General features: G+C 41.4%; 1 protein-coding gene across 1 annotated transcript in view; it reads right to left on the bottom strand.

Moving 5' to 3' along the window:
* Positions 1-2,391: 2,391 nt before the first annotated feature.
* LOC111030383 (headcase protein) overlaps positions 2,392-15,868 on the bottom strand; it is a 48,209-nt gene continuing 34,732 nt past the window's right edge. The window contains exons 3-5 of the mRNA XM_022309835.1: positions 7,113-7,301; positions 3,628-3,816; positions 2,392-2,919 (exon numbers count right to left, since the gene is read on the bottom strand). Of these exons, the coding sequence (XP_022165527.1) occupies positions 2,767-2,919; positions 3,628-3,816; positions 7,113-7,301 (531 nt within the window). The 3' untranslated portion in view covers positions 2,392-2,766. The remainder of the gene's footprint in view (positions 2,920-3,627; positions 3,817-7,112; positions 7,302-15,868) is intronic.

Below are 15,868 nucleotides of genomic sequence, written 5' to 3'. Positions count from 1 at the left end.
TAATATTGTAATACATGGGGTGAAAAATATGATATTATCAAAAAGTGAGTTTTTTATATTCTCCCTTCTATCTTCTTTTTCCACTCATGTAACACTATCTATACACTAACAAATGCGCTGTAACGAGTTAAACAAAATGTTTTTTTTTTATGTTTTATTTTTTTTTTTTTTAATGAACAGGTACAGACAGAGTATGTCGAAAAGAAAAAAAATATATAGAATAATAACACGGCGACAATCCAAACGCGTCGAACAAACAAAAACTCTCCTAGAAATACGATTTAATTTGTTTAAAATAGTCAAAATTTTACGCCGATAATACAAAAAATCCACGTAATATTATATATAGATAATATAATATTGCTAATAATATCAATTAATGAAGTATTTCCATTTGTACGATCCGTTCCGTTTTTTTTTTTGTTTTTTTTCTCCCTTACTTTTTTTTTAAATTTATAAACCTACTCATTTAGACTATATAAATAATCATTAATTAAAAACATAATTTGTTTAATGTTGTACTATTAGTGCATAATAACAAAACATAAAGCATAAAAAAATCACGATTTACAATATATGTATACATTAACAATATCAAATAATATAAATAAAGGAAAGAAGTATAATATGGAAATCAAAACAACTCAACTTGGGCTAAAATGAGTTAAAAAAAAATTAACTAAAGAGTATTCATTTCCGTGAGACAAATGAAACCCGAGGTAGATTAGGTATTTTTAAACAACGATGTGTATTTTTTTTTTTGTATTAAAACTTGTGTCCCCCGAGTTGATCGAAATCGACAAAAAAAAAAAAAAAATCCAAAATCAAAATGAATAATAACAAAAATTATGATAGTGATGATGACACGATGGAATTGAAATCAAAACGAAACACCCAAAAAACGAAAAAAACCCGTATACTATATATTATTAATTAATTTTAAATCTCGAGATTTTTGTTTTTGTATATTATAATATAATTATTAACACACACGTTAAAAACTGTTCCTTTCTTTGTTACTTTGTTAATTAACATATAGTACGATTGGTAAACAAAACAAGAGGTAGCGCGTAATTGAGCATCAGAGCAAGAATACATAATAATAATAATAATGATAATAATAATAAATATAATGTCGCGTGTGTCTATAACCACACACGTTACACACACACACGTCATATACATCAAAATATGCGCACGCACAAGTAGCACACACAAAACGATAGTAATAATAATATCGTCAGGCGATACGACTCATGTGTGCGCGTCTACGTACAACATACAAATAGGTAAAATTATCGTATAGGTTTCAGATAGCTCAAACGTGATATTATTTATTATGTAATATTATCCATATATCGCTTTAATAATAATATATTATTATTAAAATTATTCCTTTACTTTTAATAATTGTACTCTACGTATTTATCATTAATCAATCAATTATATAATATGTTGTACTGTTGTTCTAAGAATATTATCATACACATAATATAATAATATAAATAATATAAATAATAATAATAATAATAATAATAATAATAATAATTAAACCCGCAGGACGTCGACGAATCGACGACACCAAAACGAATTAATATCACACACCACCGCAAGCGACGCTTCTTCCGCCCGCCGCCGACACCGACGATCGTTGGCGAAAAACCGTGTACGACTACAATAATTATTAATTATTTTAAGCTACTCCGCACGACAGACAGCGGTCCGTAGAAAGAAAACTGATCGCGAGAGTAAGTTTTTTAACAACACTACTACAGCTCTAATGATGTCGGAGATCGCGCGGAGATTACAAAATAACTAAAATAATATAGTACACACCGACGTGTCGAATTTAATATAAGAACCAAAATGAAAACGGTATCACTCTTTTGACTTTTTTACACCTCGAACTACACAAAAAGAACTAAAAAATGCCATACATACGTACACGAAATGCCGCCGACGAATCGTCCGCCGAAATCGAAAAAACCGATGATGGTGTTCACGTCGTGGCGTCGGGCGGGCGGGTGAGGAAAAGCTGTCGATAGGGTCCCGCTCGAAGTCTCATATAGGTATATAATAATATCATCCCATTACATAATATTATTACTATTGTACAATAATTATTTGGTGGATAATATTTTTTTTTTTTTGAATTTTTTTTTAACGGGGACCGCTGTACAAAATATTTTAACGAGAAAAAAATTACATTACGACGTCTTTTCTTTGAAAATCACTAACACCTAATAATAATAATTAAAATCTTACGAATAATGATTATTTCAATGTTTTTTTTTCGCTTAAAAAAAAACCACAAACGTAATAATAATAATAATAATAATAATAAAACAACTACGAACAAATAATAATAAAGAACACCTTGTTTTTTTTTTGTTTTTTGTTTTTTGAAAAGATGAAAAAGCCATTTCGGTTTTTTTATACACTCGACTGCGTTTTAGTAGTTCAGACCAAACCCAAGTGGTTGATGGCCGCCATGATGTCGTTGACTTTGGTGTCCCATATGGAATGGAGCAGCTTTTCGATGGCCACCGAAGTGTAGTCGGGCGGCGCGAGCTGTTGCTGTTGCTGTTGCAACTGTTGCAGATGCTGATGGTTTTGTTGCTGTAGCTGTTGCTGTTGGAGCACGGCCGGTGGGGTGACGGAGACTGCGGACGAGGAGGAGCAAATCACCGCTGTTGCGGCGGTGGCGGTGGCTGCCGGTAGGCGGCCCCCGGCCCCGACCATTGCGGTCGGGACCGTGGCCGTATGTTATGGCCACTGTCTGGTGTAGTACACGGCGAGCGGCTTGACGAAGTGATAATCGACGGAAGTGCAGTGCGGGCAGGTGACTTTGCGGCTATAATCGCTGTAGAAGTTCAGTCGTTGGTGCGACAACATCAATGCTTTCTGACAGCCATTGCACTGTGCAAACACAAGGAAAGAAACAACAATTTAGAAAACAATATACTTGGATGTAAGTACACGCAGGGTGGCGGGACAGGACTTTGAAGTGTTTTTCGATCATATTTTTCGCGTAAATACTTGTCGAAACATTGTTAAGCTAGCGCGTTTGGATCTTTCAAAAGGATTTTAATTTATTATTAAAATGCACTCGTGAAAGTATCGTGTTAGGTTAACGCAAAATCACACGTCTGGTTAAAGGTGATGGAGGAGACGTGCGCAAATTATTTTTTGACTTCAAAGGACGTATTAAAATCCGTCCTACTTCATGTATAGGCGCGCTCGCAGGGTAGTACAGCATTATTTTTGGTGACGCAAATTAATTAGCTGAACGACGCGGCGAGAGAATTATGAAAGTCTGCTTAATACTGCATAATTACTTTCACTACGCGCGGCAGCCAATCCCGCATTTATCCCTTTCAACAACCCCCCTCCAACTCACACGCTATATACCCTCCAGCCGAAGAAGGGTTGTTGTTTGTGACGAAAAGAGATCGCTCGGCCCAATTATGGTCGTCGAACAACGACCTATTTACTACATATATTGGGGTGCGGCCGACGACAGATTGCATACAAAAATTAATTCTCTAAAACCATTTTCAATATACGATTATTAGATAATATTTTCTGTCGCGCACATAAAATTAATATTGCAAAGCGTGTACATACCTTGAGTCGTTCGTTGCAACACGGCATGGCGGCGAACACGTCGTACGCGTACATGGTGCCCATAATGAGCGACGAACCGTCCCACTGAGTGGCGCAGAATCGGCAACACAGCTTCCGGTCGGCGTCTTTGCCGTCCAAACATTTCATGCAGACGGCGTTCAGGAACAGAGCTCGTCCCTCATTTTTCACCTGCGGGCACAATACGAGAAAACGGACGGGCGTGAGACAGGTGATAAAAAAAAAAAAAAAAACACCCGAATTTATGAGCGGCATAAAAACATTATGCTAAAAAGTCTTGGAACTATACCGAACCACCCCATATCAAAGTATTACGCTTAGCGGCGGCAGAGTCTGTCGAAAAAACTACCCCTGCGGCGTAGCCTCGGCAATATAATAATAAACGCCCTTTTCACGCACCACCGCCGCCGACGTAAGTTCTTTATAATAATGATTTCTGAGCTCGCTCGATTATTTCTGTACCCGATTCTTCACCGTCTCCCGAGTGTACTTTTTCTTTTAAGCGTTTGTGTGTGTGTGTGTGTGTTAAGCAATACGCACACCGCACACTACTCAGCCGCCGGCGAAATCATTAAAAACGTACAGACGGTAGAAGGTGAGCGCGACGGTGGCGTGGCGGAGGGGCAAAAACCGGATGATTTTCTAAGGTTGTTTTCCTAAGAAACGCGCGGCGGCACGCACTGCGAAGCGGAAACATTGCGACGTTTAATGGGAAATCTAAAATCGACATGTTCGGAGAGAATGGAGAAAAAAACTGCACCACCGCCGACCCTTTTACGAAAACGGTGTGTGTGTGGGTGTGTGTGTGGTAGGGGATGATCGCACTGAGAGAAGTTCCATTAGACAAATAACGAAAGCGATTTTCAATGTTTAAGGGGAAAACGAGGTTTAGTCTTCACTGTAATTACGCGATGACCAGGGATAGAATACACACACACAATACGCCGTCCACGAGAGTAAAGAAACCGGCTCAAGAGTACACATGGACGTAGGTATACTATATATATGGACTATACTATATACAACGTGGTCAAAAATTTGATTTAAAAAAACATATCAACTATATAAGCCTGTGTGGCTTTTTGTGTAACGATCTGTAAGGTCTGAAAAAAAAAATAGACCAACGACAACAAACATAATTTTGCGTAAAAACGCAAATCAATATAAATCATAACGAGATTCGTTTATTTATTGTTTTGATAAATATTTAATTAGGCGGGATAAAGAAGTAGAAATATTTTAATACGACCGGTGGCGACTTATCGAGAATACCACGCTGAATCATATATTCATAGTATACCGAGCAGCTCAAAAGTAATAAGATTTGGATATAAACGGAAAAAAGATCATTCCGAAAAAAAAACTGAATGACGATTTCTGCTATTAACGTCATTACGGGACTACAGTTTCGGGCAAAGTAGCACCATTAAAAAATTCCTTCGGAAATCTCTTTGTGTGGCTGTCTCTATGCACCTCTCTCTCTCTCTCCGTCTCCCTCTCCCGTTCCCCTCTACGGGTTGTCGTCGATAATTGATATTAACGAGGTGTACGCGTCCAAAATACGAAAATAATTTCTTGTGTGTTAGCCGCGTGCACTGGCCAACGGAATCGACGAAAACGCGCAGTAACAACGCGTCGTCGGCGAAATGGATACGAAAATAAAACGACAACGCTGAGGCTGCGGCGGTTTTGGCGGTGGCGGCACGAGGCGGAGAATAAGAATGTTCATTTCGAAATCGAAATCCGACCGGAGGAGCAGACTGTGCAAACAACACTAACTAAACTTCGAGGGGAGGAGGGGGTAGGTTTTAATTATAAACCTGGTAGATGTTTGCCTTTTTACCCCGTGTTTACTCGTGTGGCAGCCACAGAACACCTGCACACACACACGCGCGCACACAAAACCAGCGAGTAGGTCCCCCCGCCGCTGACGGTGTAGTATTATATAGGAAGAATGACGTCTTGATTGTGCTCTCTCTCCTCTTTTTCGGTATCACTCTCTTCGCCACCAACGTCTCTCTGTAAACACACCGAAAAAGACGTAACAAAAAACACCGAAAATCTTATTCTTCTATATATGCACATATTTATGCAACGACGGTTTTTGATATTGTGTAGAGAGACGAACTTTTTAATTGGAACGCGGGTGATGCACGGCACCCCTTTGCCGAAACGAGACGGATACACCACCACTACAACCAACACCGACGGCGAAAGCGAAGGTCGTCGTCGGCGATGATGATGATGATGATGATGATGATGATGATGTTGATGATGTCTCGTTATTTGCGTTTAAAAAAGCCAACCGAAGCGTAATTAATTAGAAAAGCGAGCGGCTTAAAAAGAAACAGCCCTCAGAGTAAAAACTTGTTTGTTCAACACGCACCACTCTTCGTACTGCCGGGTACAAAGTCGAGATCACTGCTATCGTAATCCACGGGAGGGTAAAAAAAACAATATTTTCGAACTCTCGCGTGTAAACTACACGGGAAACCGGTAAACATTTACTTTATCCAATGAGAGTTTTCAGCGATAAGATATATATCCAAACCAAAGATAACATGTATATTATAGCATATAGCTGCATCGTAGAAGCTTCGGAAACATAAGTGACGGATCACCATTGTAATGTATAATACGAAGCGTCGTCGAACACATATTGTCGTATGAGCTTAAAATATATGTGTGCGAATGAACCGAGAATATAATAATAATAATATATTGTGTTGTTTTATGGCTTTCGGGGATTTATATGCCCTGCATCTAGCGAAAACACGACGGGCGAGGATTATCCCGGCTCGCGGAAACGGCGGCTTTTTAGTCGGAACTTTTTTCGAAGGCTGTGCGGCTGCGGCGTTTGTGTTTACCGTCGTCTGGGGAGAGAAAATAGTCACCGTTAGGGGTCAAACGTCTGGGCCACTTTACTCCCCGCCCATTCGACGAGGGATTTACCGTGGTGAAAAGACCGCCGACGACTTAAGGGAGGAATCGGACAACACACGAAGCGAAACCGTTGTGCACGCGCGTGAAATATGCTTTGACAAATATTAGCTCGTCGCCTCACGTGCATGTGTGCGAGTGTGTGTCAACATTCACGCAGCACGCACAAAAAAGGTCCTTTTTACGGTCAAACGATCACGCGAACGCACACACATGTTTATAAGTCTTATTTCTATCGGTCCTTTCGAGAGCAAAGAAAAAAATACACACAAGAGCGCGGGTATATATTTTACGCTGGAACATTTTTCGAGATTCCGTCATAAGACCCGTAGCAACGAGGGTAGGAAATACTTATTGAACGATAAAGAGTCCGCCCGAGAGTTTTCGACGAAATATCATATATTATGACAATTATACGTCATAATCGACGCCGCTACCAAGTCAATGATTCACAGCAAAAAAAAAAAAATAGTTTAACTATCGGCGTTCTCCAAATTTTATAATGCCAAAAAAAATATTTTATTCACCTCGACAGCATTTTTGTTATATTGCTTGGGGCTGAGGAAGAATGTACCGTCAACCAGCGGGTATCGGTCGAACACCAACATGACGTCCGAGCACAGGACGCAGTTGACTCGCGATTGATTTTGAGCGGCCAACGATGACAAAATGAACGATCTGGTCTCGTCATTTCCGTGGTTGCCTTCGTCTTCGATCTGTAAAGGAACAAAATAATCACAAACTTTAGTGCATCTCTATATATATATACATACGTCACGTTGTAATACACTTAAAGCGCGCATGGCAGGGGAGGGGAGGAGTTAGGTCGAAAGGAATCTGCGGCCGTCGGGGAAAAAAGTTACAACACCGATCTCCTTATCCACCGCGCACACAATAGACTCTAGTGGTAAAGGTACTATATTATATTATTATAGATGCTATACGTTAATCAAAATTGGTTTGGATTTCAATCAAGACGGATTGCACTCGTTCGGACGCGACTTCTTTTTTTGTTTCCTTTTCTCTATTGGCGTATGTGGCGAGTGAGCGTCTGCTAGCTGCCGCATTTGTGACCCGGACGAGCAGCAGCAGCAGCAACAATGCGTCTCAGCATACCATTGTGAAAAACTTTTCCCGGTGCTTAAACGTAGAGTTTTTTGATTAAACCGATTACTTTTACCTCTGACCTGCCGCGCACCCGCCGCCGCCGCTGCGAAAGAGGCCTACCGAATCGAATAAAAGCAGTCCATTACTCTTTGCCGATTTTTTTTTTTTTTTTTGTTCCCTCTCTGAACGAGATTTTTCGCAAAGTATATTTGTTCAGGAGCCGCACCGACCCGCCACCCCTACCCACAGCGACGTGCGGCGCGCAATTAGTGGGCCAGTTAATGGACCCGACCGGGGAGAGGGCGCGAGAGAGCAGTGCGTATAAACTATAAATGGAAAAATAGATTGCCAGTGGCAGACCTATTATTGCACACTCACATACGTAGTGTATACCTTTATATACATTATATAAGTGTAAACGGCGGGTTTACATGGGTTGCTTTTAGACGTTTTTCCTGCGCGGCGGCGGGGAATATACATATATATATATATATATATATATAAAAACTTTTATATACACTTTTGAATTAAAAATCTTTCGTAAACGTCACTATGTGTGTATATATATATATATAAACGAGAACGCGGATGACGACAATATATATATATATTGAAACGTCCATCGAAACACGGTAAAAGAGATTAAACTTTAGAAACTGATATTTACTCTTTTATCGTATAGATATAAACACACACATATATATATATTATATCGTTATATTGTGATAGCTACAGTCGTATTTATTACATTAACAAGGAACATACCAATCTTCTATTTTACGAAACAACAAACAATGCGCAAAACAACAACAGAGTAGGAAATGAAGAAGCGCGGAGAAGTCATTTTTCTGTACAGTCGGTTAGGGATATTATTAAACGAGGTACAGGTTTACGGATATACCGTGAAAAAACGTTTTCATAAATTGCATCACAAGTGGCGTAAGTGGCATTTTGCAACTCGGTAATCGTTGCCAATTACAGCGGGAGCAGACTCGTCGTTTATTTTGTCGCCTCATATGTATGTAAAAACGGCGGCAAAAATAAAAACGCTTTTGACGCGTGAAAATAAGAAAGAAAACGATATTACCCCGAGACGACTACGACGTCGTTCTCGATATTAAACTCCGGAGTTGTTTATTTTACAACCGTCGTCGTATATACATGTATATAGATAGAGAAGCAAATATGGGGTGTACGCGTGTGTGTGTGTGTGTGTGTGGCGGCGGTCCAATTTCATAACTGCGGGCGAGGAGCATACACGACGAAGTGAAAACGAGTGCAACTCTTTAAAAGACGCTAATAAACAACGCCGTCGTCTCTTGCACCCGGAGACCCATAAACATGAGTTTCCAACGCCACCCCCCCGTATCCGAGCTATTATTGCCAAAGAATTCTTCTTCGTCTTCTCCTCCAGATCTTATATTACATTTTCTCGGTTCTATTATTATTAACTCGGCGGCGGCGGCGGCGGCGGCTGTGCCCTACCTGTCCGCGTATATAACACCGGTGGGAATACACAATTTTTCGGATATTGGATTAACAACACCGTACACGACGTGTATACGCCTCTCCTCTAAAACACATCGCCCGACACCGAAGCACAGCGACCTGGAATGGAAACTATTGACGAAAAATTCGCACCACACCTCGCCCCGTGTACATTCGATTCATATACAGCAGAGTCCCGTGCAGGCAATGTTCGAAGATCGTATGCGAGCTGTACGTCGTCATATTATAAAAGCGTGAAAACCTGGTGGCAAATCGACCGAAAGGCGAGCGCATCACAACGAATGCACAGAACGACGTCGGCGATTAATACACCCAAACTCGTCGTGTTCCTCCTCCATCCATCACCGCCTCCTTAACGAACCCGTATTGTCACCTCGACGGCGGCACACACACTGCACACAATGCACCGAAATATTATGCGAAATACCTCGGGAGCGATTATCTGCCGGGAGCGAAAAATGCCCGTTCTTTTAACGTATATTATATTATAGTCTGCTCGGTATACACATATTGTACGGTTATAGGGGGACCGGTGTCGCGCAGTGATCCGTCGTGCGCGTGACCACACACGAGTGAGCGAACGCTCGTCGGCTGGTTTGTTTTCGATGAATATAAAAGAATGGCGAAAGTTAATTAAAACGCTATACACTAAAAGGGAATTAAACCCTTTCACATCCTCTCTTCTCCCCCGGCATATCGAAACCACTCGAAACTTGTATAGATATACATATATATATATATAGGTACGTAACACTCATCTCCAATTTAAATTCGTATATCATGTATATGGATATCGCACACCACTTAGTACGCATCATCCGCATGTATATGTATGTTTAAGTATGGCAGCTATGGCGAGGACGAGGTGGCGTATACGCACATCACGGTGCGCACATATACATTCAATTTGTAGATTGAAAGTTTAAGCGTTCGCGTGTTGACTTTAAACTTTGCCATAGTGTTGTTTGCCAAACCATTTTATTAAATACGAGTTTGTGCGCAAAATTTTCCGGCGAGATGAGACGACTTGAGTGCATCCCGACAACGACGATGACGACGCTGCGCGATGGGTTATGACGACGATGATACGTACACCCTCAGACTCGTGCAGTATAGAGACGAGAGATACGGGGCGGCGGCGGCGGCGGCGGCGGCGGCAAAAGCTACAGATGAAAACTGTTCGATTTTCACAAACAACGATACGCAGAGGCCCGTTACCCATTACGTATATTAAAATCTAATACGTTAATGCACGCTGCTGCCAACCGAGCGATCACGGGTTTCCCCGCAGTAATCCGACAGCGGTATGAGGCGAGGCGATCCCTCACCCAAGGACTGCGGCGGGTGTGTGCAAGTGTACGTTTGTGTGCGAGTGTATGATATGACCACTAATTTGACCGGCGAAAATTTATTCATTCGAACATCGTGCGCGCATATACATGCACAACAAAGCGACGTCAAATTATTACCCGACGGGCACGAGGCGGGGCAAAAGGAAAATTATTCATGCACTGACCGAAACTCCCGACCGGCCTTTGGGGTATTATGAATTTTGATCTCTGTTTCGTTTCTCGTTTTTTTTTTTTTTGTATGCCCCATCCGAGTTCCCACCCCTCTCTTGACCTCACACCGCTTCTGATGCACATTTAAACTACGCGCTAAATCAACCTTTCGGCCGCCTCCGTCATTATTGTTGTACACGGCGCATGGTCATTTAAATTGCAAAACGGCTTTTTAAACCTTTTTACAAGAGAACAAAAAAAAAAATTGTAGTGAGTACACGGTGTAATTTATTTTTAAAAAGCGAACACAAAAAAAGTGATTGCACCCACACACCAGTCCGTCACACGTTTGAAATTGTAGACAGTCCGAGTGGAGTGTACGCGGATATAATAATAATTATATTATTAGTGTATAATCAAATATCAATACAACCGCGCACACTTTAGTTTACTCTATACATATATACTATACACGAGTACGTAATTTTAGAGCAGAATTTTTCGAAACGAAACTTTACACGCCTCTTTGACGTCCGCACCTGCAGCACGTCGAGTTTCAAATTAAATCCGAAACTTTAATTGCGAAGTTATAGCAAGTACAGCATATATAGTGGTACTCGATAAATGCAGTGTGTGTAGTGCGCATATACGTCATTAAACCGGCGGAAATCTCAAATTATTTATGGACTATATACACGCCGTATATCTAGCCGCCGATATAGAGGCGAAATCCAGAGCACTTTGGACGACGTTTAATATATTATATTGTACATAAACGTTCATAAAAACCGTTTACAGTGCCGTTCTCTAAACCGTGTACAGTAAATCAACCTATTCGGTGCCCGGTAATCCCTTCTTCTTTTTACACACACGCCCTCCTCCCCCCCACCCCCACACGCCACCGTTACTAATACGCGTATAAGAAAAACGGTTCTTCTAATCCGGAAAATAAGCAAAAACCGGTCACAAATTACCGATCGTAAATACACGCGGAATAGGGGAAAAATTGGAAAGGAGAAAAAAAGTTTAACTGCGTTTTTATCGGACCGGTCGGTTTTATCGCGTACTGACACACACACGCACACACCACCATCGGCAGAACGCTGCTGAAAAGGGTATACAATATATTATATGGTAGCGCGGCAGGACCCGAGGGCTTGTGGGTAGAAGAAAATAGTAAATAAAAATCCCGAAAAACGCATAAAAATCCCGAAAACCGAATCTCGTGTACACGCGGCGCGGTTGCCCCCCTCCCGCCTCCCGTGCAAAGTGAGCGGTTGGGAGACATGTGGGCCAGCGGGGGGGGGGGGGAGGGCACTTAAGAGAATGACCCTTTATGGCAATAATATGTGCCATTGTGCAGCGCCGGCCGAATATATATTTAGTTTATGTCTCCTGTCCAGCCCGTATTTTACGGGCTCTACACCAATGACGTGTGTGTGTACGTATATATATATATATGTGTGTGTGTACGTAACTCTCTCTCGGCCCGAAGCTTTCAATTTCCACGAAAGCCCTAATCCCGGAAATAGGTCTTGCCGACCGTTTTTCGACGACAGCGACAAATGACTGTCGAGACTCGAGAGTACATAATAATATACGTTTATACATTGTAATGTGTACAAATCCGAATTGTTGAAAACCGCATCGACGACGATTTTTGCAATAATCTTTTTCTTAAAAACACTCCATCAATACTGTTGGCGTCGTCGTCGTCTTCGTCATTGTTGGATTAAAATAAACAATATATTTCATTTTATTCTCAAACGGAAAGCGTTCAATTGGAGACAATCAGCGGTGCCGGCGGCGGACGGAGAAGACGAAAACCTTATTATCGGCCGCGTGCCTGCCGCTCACTCGTCTCGTGAATTTCGGTGACCGAATCAATTAAACGTTATTAAACGTAATTTATTAATGGGCAGCATGCGCAATTGATTGCGAGCGGGAGTGGGGGGGGGGGACGTCGGCTGACCTCCGTGAAACTCGGCCACTATAACGAAATTTGTCTGTTGTAATTGACGTGATAATAATAATAATGACCGCGACGTCGGCGATTTGATTTTATCGATTGAATGCTATTACTTACGAGAGAGCTCGATAAACATATTGTACTCAATAATATCGTTAAATTTACGTTTTTTTAGTATTTTTAAAATGTATTATCCATACATTCATTTAAGTTTTTACGAAACGCCGCGTCAAACGACGCGCCGGAAACACGAAGACGACGATGACGAAATAATAAAAGGGACGAAAAGAATTTTATTACTAACCCACAGGGCCGCAGGAGACAAAGAGAGCTATAAAGGGATTATAAATTAAATCAGTACTGTACTACCTGTACTGGCCGGAATAAAATGCGATTGTCGAATGCCGAATGCGACTTCAAAAGAATTGGTCGAATTTGCGTTTAAATTTACAAAGTGGAAATGTAGGGAAGCTTTTCCATTTGCAGATACTTTCGTGCAAGCAGAGACACGCCCCCCTCCCCCCAGCACTGCGACATGAGGTGAACGCTCAAAATTATTTCTAAATCGAATTATCAACCCCGTTGCACATAGAAGAATTCCTCTTTCTCTTTTTCGAAAACACTCGACGGCAGCGGGTGATCTGCTTATAAAACACTTTACCGGTAAATAATGAAAGGCGCGTACCTGCAGCAGCAGATAACAACCCTCGAATTGTTTTCGAGTGAAAAAGGCTAAATTAAAAAACGGTTCTCTTTCCGTAAGACGTCGAATTTCGAATGAAACCTGCACCCCTTTTCTGATACAAATTTAATAACGATAAATATAATAGGTACATATTGCAGTGCATATAGTAATATATTTTTTAATGCATAAAATGTATACATAATATAAAATATAGGTACATTATAATATTGAGGGAAACACTCCTAGTTTTGACCGTTATCGGGCTTTCGTGAGTTTCAAACTCGGTATTACATAAATATAAAACAATAATAACATCTATACCCGATAAAAAAGTGGCGTGGAAGCGAAAAACCGAATCGGAAACGCCGTCAAAAACGATGACACGGGTCGTTAGTTCGAACAATGTTTCGCCGCGTATATAGTCGGCCAGCCAAGCCTCTTTATATTATTTCTCTCCGCCGCCGTCACGTAATCTTGAGCGCAATATCAATATATATATATATATATATTTGTGCGTACACGCGTTATACATATATACACTCATATTTCGTATAAATATTTCGGCGAGACGGAAAGTAATAATATATAACCAGAGACGAGGCGCGCGCGCGCTCGGATTTAGCGGTTCATTCGGCACGAATATTGGCAGGGCCCGAAATCTGGTAAAGCCTTGTTGCATACACGTCGTATTCTCGCACGCCGCGCAAAGGAGTTATTACGTACGTAATATTTTTTCCCCCTAGTAAATATGTATATACGTGTATGTATATATATATATATTATGCATGCGAAGAAAAAGCATCAAATTTGTTTCACCCGGCCGGTTTTTATTCGATATACACCGCTGCCCCGCTTGCACCTCCTCTTCCGCTACACACATATATATATATATTAAGCCTCGGAATATCTCATATTATCTAGTAAAATATACAGACACGAACGTATATAATCGAGAGCAACTCTACACGCGGCAGCGGGGTGCGCTGGATGGACGGGGAAAAAAAAATATTAAATCACTCGTGCGGGCCGAGTTTGCACCGCCGCGGAGAGCACACAGACATATTATTATTCTCTCGCCCGAAATTCATACGAAACGAACATTACAATATTATGCTGCACAGTAAAATCGGCCCGAAGATGTATATTTGACGTCGGTGTCGTCGAGCGAGCAGCGGCAATACGTGTGTATTCGTGAGTACAAAAACGATAACATTTATATGCATATAAATAATATACATGTGAATATCCGGACGCGGTCTTGAACCGATAAATATCGTCTGACCGTATATAATACGGAGGGATGCAGTTGACCCGACCCGGCGGGGTAGAGGTCGAGCGGTCGTCTCCTTTTCTCGTCTGACCTCTTTTTTTTTCTTCATAAGTCGAACCGACAAAAACTAAACCAGTACGCCTCGCCGTTTATCCGATTGGACGTTTGGGACATTTCGTTGGGTTCACTACTATATATATGTGCAAAAACGCGCCGCCGTCTCAAGACAGAGAGCCAAACCGAGTGCAGCGCGTAAGAAACAACCACAAAGCGGGCGGAATTTCGAATTGGAGGGAAAAAAATTCCCGAAAACCGACGACGAAACTCTCCCTCGACTTTATTTCCCGGTCGCAAAAAAAAACTCAACGCTAAGTGATTTTACGCGTAATCCGAAACTACTCCCGTCTACTATGCGACGACACGAATAAGATAAGCGAAATACCCGCCTAGCGAAAAAAACTATTCGCACAACGCGCCCCTAAAACGTACCCATAGAATTTCTTATCATCTGAGTTTGACGACGGTATCCGGCCCAATACAGTCACACGTACTGCACCGTTGCATTGAAGTACAGCTTGTTGGGAGGTTATGGTTGGGGAATAACTTCCATGTTTACTTCAATATTTTAGTCTGTATAGACAATATTATATTTATTGGCGTTTAATAACGATTGTTAATATATTATAATATGCGTATCAAAAAATATGGCATCTCGGCATTTATGATTTAGCACGGATTATTTATCATAATATAATTTAAATACCATTGAAAAATAGTTTAAAATACTGTAAAAAACCTCTGCTCCGTCGCCATACATATCCGTCAAGCCCGCGGTGCAACAGCGCGTCTATCTCTGCATTTCTCGCGGTTAGAATATACTGTACGCGACACGTGAGCGCGATTGTCGTATACCACGACGTGGTTAGAACCGCACCCTTATCCATGGGTGAAAAGCGCCCCGGCTGGCGGGAGAGGAGAAACCCGTACGGCGAAAACCGCAAAAGCTTGTTAGGAGCTTTAAAAATAAAATAAAATAAAATAAAAATCGGTCGGAAGTCCCCATTGTCAAATCTAAACGCGTGTCCCGTGCAGGCTGCTGATGCCGCTGCGCTACTCTCTCCTGCGCTCTGATTGTCGTCGTCATCGTAGTCGAGACTTATTTTTTTGTGTATATATTTTTTTTAGTTTGTTACCGTTTTCGGGCGAAGAGACACCACCACTCCAACCTCCCCCCCCCCCCC

This window comes from Myzus persicae, unplaced genomic scaffold, assembly GCF_001856785.1.
Source record: "Myzus persicae strain clone G006 unplaced genomic scaffold, MPER_G0061.0, whole genome shotgun sequence".
NCBI lineage: Eukaryota > Metazoa > Arthropoda > Insecta > Hemiptera > Aphididae > Myzus > Myzus persicae.
Note: the sequence above shows the minus strand (reverse complement) of the source record. Positions and strands in the feature narration are given on the sequence as shown.